Genomic DNA, 6,359 nt, shown 5'->3' with positions numbered 1-6,359 from the left:
GTCACCTCCAGATATTAATTCCAGTACTATCATTATCTATGTACACATTAATAAATATTAAAGAGTACAATCATTAGTAATGCTACAGACTCACAGGATGTCCAATGGTGACCACTCCATGAAGTTTAACAACATTAGGATGATGAAATTGACCCATAATGGCTGCCTCTTGTAGAAACTTTACTCTCTCATCCTCTGAAGTATTATCATTAAATGTTTTAATAGCAACAGACACTGATCCAGCAGTAGGTGTAGTCCATACTCCTTTATTAACTGTACCAAACTGTCCTGATCCTAAATAATCTGTTACTCTATTGGAGTGAGAATGTACATATTCATGAAGCCATACATTATACTGTTGACATGCATGCACCACATCTAATAGGTCAAGAGTGCATGTTTAATGTTTACCATACACTGCCTTTCCCACTCACATACTTGTATGGCTTGTTTACACAGTACCGTATAGCTGGTTTATTTCGTGTGGAATTAATTTTCGTGCAGGCTCAAATCCACTAAAATTAATTCCACTAAATTTTATTAAAACCAATTAAATATTAACAAAAATTTAGCAAGGCACTAAAATTAATTCTAATGAAAATTTAAGCAGCAAAAATTTGAGGCCACAAAATAAACCAGCTATACGGTATTAAATTAAGCCATACTGCCATAAGCATCAATAGCTTACACTTTTAATGTCTAGCTCTTACTTTATCTGGTGCCTTATAATTTCTCTGTATTTCCTATCAGATAATTGTTGGTATATACCATCAGTATTACTATCAGGTTCCCAGTACTCAGTATCTTCTATAAAGAATGAAGTACCACCAGTATGATCAAGTGTTGAATATGCAGATGAATACTATGCCATAAAAATATCAATTATAATTACTATAATTACATGACACAGTCAATACCTGTTCATGTATCAGTGCAGAATAGATTTCTTCACTTTGTTCTCCAGAACGTTCTAACTATTAACAACATTAATTGAAACATAATTATTAAAAGATATTCAGTACATACTGCAGTGGGTACATATAGTGTTGCTTCATCTAATAGTCCATACAGTTCATTAGAAAATTCAATATCCTGTTAGGAAAGCACAAAACATAAACTGAAAGTGTTTGTTAATCATGTTTGTGGAGATTAATATTTACGTCACTTATGTTCTAAAAGTAATTTATGTCATGCATATGAATGTTGATTAAAATCATGTTTATCATTCTTCATTCTATTGTGTATTGGTTACATATAAAAATAATGATTACATTTTGTTTCTCAGTTAGAGTTGCTATTGGTTCTTCATATAATAATGCAGGACTACCTAAATAATCAATGAAACCCATAATGCATTACTTATTCTATTAAAACATGCTCTACTTCTTTCATTGGGATCTTCATAATTTGGATTACTGACATCAATCATTGTCCCACTATGAACTATTGTATCACCATAAACTGCTTCTATTCCTTTCATAACTGGCATTGGCACTTCATAAACATCAGCTGCACCTGTTTATAAGGGGAGAGAATAGAAAGTTTATAAAGAGATAGAATGATTTCTGTTTGTCTCTAGAGCAAATATAAATTAACAAGTGTGCATGCTCATTAAATAATAGTAATTATGCATGAAAAATAATATGTAATAATTTTTATTGTACCTTTTGCTTGGTAATTTGGATTACACATATCATGTATCTCATTTTCTCCTTTTCCATTTGGAGTGACATCAGAATAAACAGAACTAGCAAGAAAAGCATCACCCCCTTCAGGAATACGTGTTGCTTTATTCACTTTATTTCTTCTTTTATATACTATTACTATCAATATTAATATCACTATGATACTAATTATCAGTAATACTAATATGGTAATAGCAACAGCAGCTATCATTGAAGCTGTTACCACTTCCTGTATTGCCAATTGTTGGTCCAATACTTTGTGTGACAGATGAATCAGTAATAGATGATGGTGGAGGGGTACTAATGACACCAACTGAGGCAGTGCTTAACAAAGTATTGGTAGTGCTTAACAAAGTATTGGTAGTGCTTAATAAGGTAGTGTCATGTAAGCTGGTGAATGAGTTTGGAATGTAGTTATTGGTCATTAAAGTGGAGGAGGATTGTAATATGGTCATTGTAGCAACAGTATCCATTTCTTTAATAAAAGTTGTGGAAGTGACTGAAGAAATTGGGTCTATAATAGAAACAATAAACATCACAATATAAAGATATACTCACTTATTATAACTGATATCAGTGGATAGTCATTATGCTCCAATGGTATTAATCCATTACTGCTATTAAGCTCATAATTCAATGGTCCATTGTATTGTTGATAATACATTGGATTACTATTAGTGGTTACATTGATTACTAATATATCTCCATACTCTACTTCAATATCACTTGTAAAGTTATATACATTACCATTACTTGATGTAGCAGCAGAAGCATCAACAGTTAGTGCATGAATCAGTTCAGAAGAACGTTTTAAATAAATGTTAGGATAATGTTTGCTTGTATCCTGATTCTGTGTAATACCAATTATCCATTTAGTAATAATACCATTACATGTGAACTGTATATCAGGAAAAGCTCTTGTATCAGTGACTGGTATTACATTAGTAACTGATAGACTGTTTGTATTAATTTCAGTTTCAGTGAAAATATTCTCAAAGCAGTTCAGGGGATCTAAAAGAATAAATAGAATTGTTTTTATTATAAATAAGATGCGGCTACCTACCTGTTTTGAGATATACCATAAAAATATTTGTTACACCAGTATTAAAATCAATTTCTCTACCCCGACCAGATGTTCTGATATTTGATTCACTAATGGAGTCTGCTCTTATTCTTCCAACTGTTTCTGAGCTGCTAGCTGTTGCTCTGTATAATCGAACAACACTTGAATCATCTTCAGGTTGATACGCTCCTAGTCTGTAATTATCATAATTACTGCCACTGACACTAAAAGGAGTAGGAAGAACATAACGATATAATCCATTAGTAGTGACATTATCAGGAGACAGTACAATAGGAATAGTGATAGAGCTCTGGTAGGAAGAACTACCATCATATAGCCATATGTCAACGCTAGGATACTTGTTCTTATTTCCATATTCTGATCTGATATCAACTCCAAAAAGAACTTCTGTTACAGCAGCAGAAGTGCAATTGAATGAATTGCCACCACCAATGACCCATCTTCTGGCATTGCTGTCAGAAAAAGGATTGACAGTTGACGGAGTAGCAGGAACTGATTTAGCTACTAGTAGACTCAAGTCCATGAATCCTTCAGTACATACTCCTCCTCCTCCTGTTGCTGCCTCATTAAGCAATAATATCATAAGGACAGCCAGTGAAAGAGAGAGCGAATGAGCCATTGCTTGAGTCAGTACTAAAATTAATTACTAAAATTAGATCTAAAACCACACCTATAATTAAATCTAACACCTCATAATAAATAGAGTCTATGCACGTGATATCACGTGTCTAATGACAAATGCATACTGTATGGTGAGTGATTTTGGAGGACTTCACTTCCGGGGCTTAATCGGTCATTTGGCCTGCCATTTTTGTATCAGACATTTTTTATATAGATTTTTAACAATTAAAGGGTATTAGGGTGATAAATATAATAATAATACGAAGTAGTGATGACCTGTTTTCAATTTAAGATACAAGAGAGAAAGAGTGAGTTTCAAAAAGCAGCGAATGGACCCATTGGTTGATTGAAGAGGAATAAAATCAATTTTGAGGTCTATGCATGTTTACTGTGAGTTACTTTTAAGGGTGCCTCCAGCATCAGAAGTTGTGGGTGCATGAGTGCAGGCTGCTCTAGCATAATAATGGATGCATTTGCTATTATTATCATCAACAGATTGACTCAGTCAGGTGGTGCATTTTATTCAATTATGGGTGCCAATGCACTCACATGCACCCCCATAACAACACCCCTGGTTACTTCGTATATACATTTGTAAGTGTGTAACATTTCACACGGACTATAATTGTAATTGGTCTATAAAACAATAATAATTATTGTTAACTTCACACATTAATTGTTGATGATGCACTATACACAATGTCTTTATAACTGTCTATATGCTTTATTCTTTGCTAATGTAATCTGTCTAAAATAAGAATTGCTATCATTAAAATTGTTATCATTGTTAGAATTGTTATCATAATTATGATTAATTTAAAATTAATCATCATTTCAAAGTCAAGAATGCTTTGATATTTAACACCACCTAACAGTTAGTGAGATTCACAAATCCAAATATTCATACATTATAATGATCTGTACTATTGCCTCAAACTCTCAAAGCAAAAGTCTTACTCAAAAGTTGCCATGAATGTGAACATTAGAAATATTATATCCTACTGCATATTGATATTAGCAGTAAAAGTGAACTTGACTATAGCATCAACAAAATATGATATTCAAATTTCTTTGCTTGTGATCATATGCAACAGCACAACCAAGCTATTCATGTACACCATGCAGGCTTCAGCCACTCTTAGATCTATAATGTAATGTACTTATGATACCATGCATGCATTATAGCATAGATATATAATTATAGTAGCTAGCTACCTGTCAGAATTAACAACATGTGGTCATAACCTCTGTACTATGTATAAACAGACTATAATAGTGCAGAAGCCTACATTACACACATTCCCACAGTGCATGTATGAAATGGTATATTTTCTTCAGTATTTATGCAACAGTAAGTTTATATTTCAAAATTATATAATATAAAGTGTAATAAAGTATAGAGCAGTTAAAAATACAAATGCATTACTCAAAAACTGTAATACATTTATAAATGAGGGAGGAACTGAACATTTAATCACTCACTGAAACTGTTAATATAAAAAATAATTAAAAGAAAGAGTGGGAAGAATCAATGAGAGGTTAAAAAATACAACATGCAAATTTTACTTTTTGTACATGTACTGTAAGTCAGTGTAGAGGGAGTGGCTTGTTTCTAAAGCTCCACCCAGTACAGTAACAGGATCCTCTTTATTAATCATTAGTAATTGTTTATCAGGTGAGGATAGACTTGATGATATATCTGAGAAACTTGGACGATTATAAGTATCAGGATTCCTATAAATGGGAAAATAACAATAACACTATTGCTTATTATTGTGGATCACAATAATAGTATATAGTGCCTATATAATGTAGCATCTTAGCTTAGCCATTAGATCTTAGTAATTATTACAAAACATGTTTGTCATACCCTAGCTGTACTATAGCCCATGGTTTTTTTCCAAAAATTGGCTCTAAAATCAACCCAAATTTTTATTACATTTTCCAATACATATTGATGTCCTTATGCTGTGTAGAAAGTTTGAGGTAATTCAGACTTCAATTTTTCAAGTTACAGCCATTTTAAGAAAATGCCAAAATTCTGAAAAATACCCAAGGCTAAAGCCCATGGTTTTTTCCAAAAAATGGCTCCAAAATCAACCCAAATTTTTATTACATTTTCCAGTACATATTGATGTTCTTATGCTGTGTAGAAAGTTTGAGCTGATTCCGCCTTCAATTTTTCAAGTTACGGCCATTTTAAGAAAACACCAAAATTCTAAAAAATACCCAAGGCTATAGCCCATGTGAAAAGGGAACAGAGCCCTCAAAAATTTATTATAAAAGGGTAGAAATAAACATGTAGGTTAAGGAAAAGAGAAGAAAAAAAAGCAAAGTTAAAGATAGGTTAAGGTAACGATAGGTACAAATTAAGAATGATAAAGAAAATAATAAATAATAATAATAATAATAATAATAAAATGATAAAAATAATAATGGAATAAAACTGGTTTTTTTCAAAAAATGGCTCCAAAATCAACCCAAATTTTTATTACATTTTCTGATACATATTGATGTCCTTATACTGTGTAGAAAGTTTAAGTTGATTCCGACTTCAATTTTTCAAGTTACGGCCATTTTAATAAAACGCTAAAATTCTGAAAAATACCCAAGGCTATAGCCCATGGTTTTTTCAAAAAATGGCTCCAAAATCAACCCAAATTTTTATTACATCTTTTGATACATATTGATGTCCTTATGCTGTGTAGAAAGTTTGAGCTGATTCCGACTTCAATTTTTCAAGTTACGGCCATTTTAATAAAACGCTAAAATTCTGAAAAATACCCAAGGCTATAGCCCATGGTTTTTTCTAAAAAATGGCTCCAAAATCACCCAAATTTTTTATTACATTTTTTGATACACATTGATGTCCTTATGCTCTTTAGAAAATTTGATCTGATTCCGACTAATATTTTTTGAGTTATAACCATTTTTTACATGATAGCTCAACATAACCAATAATTGTTATC

General features: G+C 31.9%; 1 protein-coding gene across 1 annotated transcript in view; it reads right to left on the bottom strand.

Annotated features, from left to right (window-relative positions):
- The window catches only part of LOC100632631 (high affinity nerve growth factor receptor-like), an 11,035-nt gene that overhangs the window by 2,086 nt on the left and 2,590 nt on the right, over nucleotides 1-6,359 (bottom strand). Inside the window, exons 8-9 of the mRNA XM_019999505.1 lie at nucleotides 95-311; nucleotides 6-36 (exon numbers count right to left, since the gene is read on the bottom strand). Coding sequence (XP_019855064.1) covers nucleotides 6-36; nucleotides 95-311 — 248 coding nt within the window. The remainder of the gene's footprint in view (nucleotides 1-5; nucleotides 37-94; nucleotides 312-6,359) is intronic.

This window comes from Amphimedon queenslandica, unplaced genomic scaffold (genome assembly GCF_000090795.2).
Source record: "Amphimedon queenslandica unplaced genomic scaffold, v1.1 AMPQUscaffold_13261, whole genome shotgun sequence".
Taxonomy (NCBI): domain Eukaryota; kingdom Metazoa; phylum Porifera; class Demospongiae; order Haplosclerida; family Niphatidae; genus Amphimedon; species Amphimedon queenslandica.
This window is presented reverse-complemented; position numbering and strand designations above follow the sequence as displayed.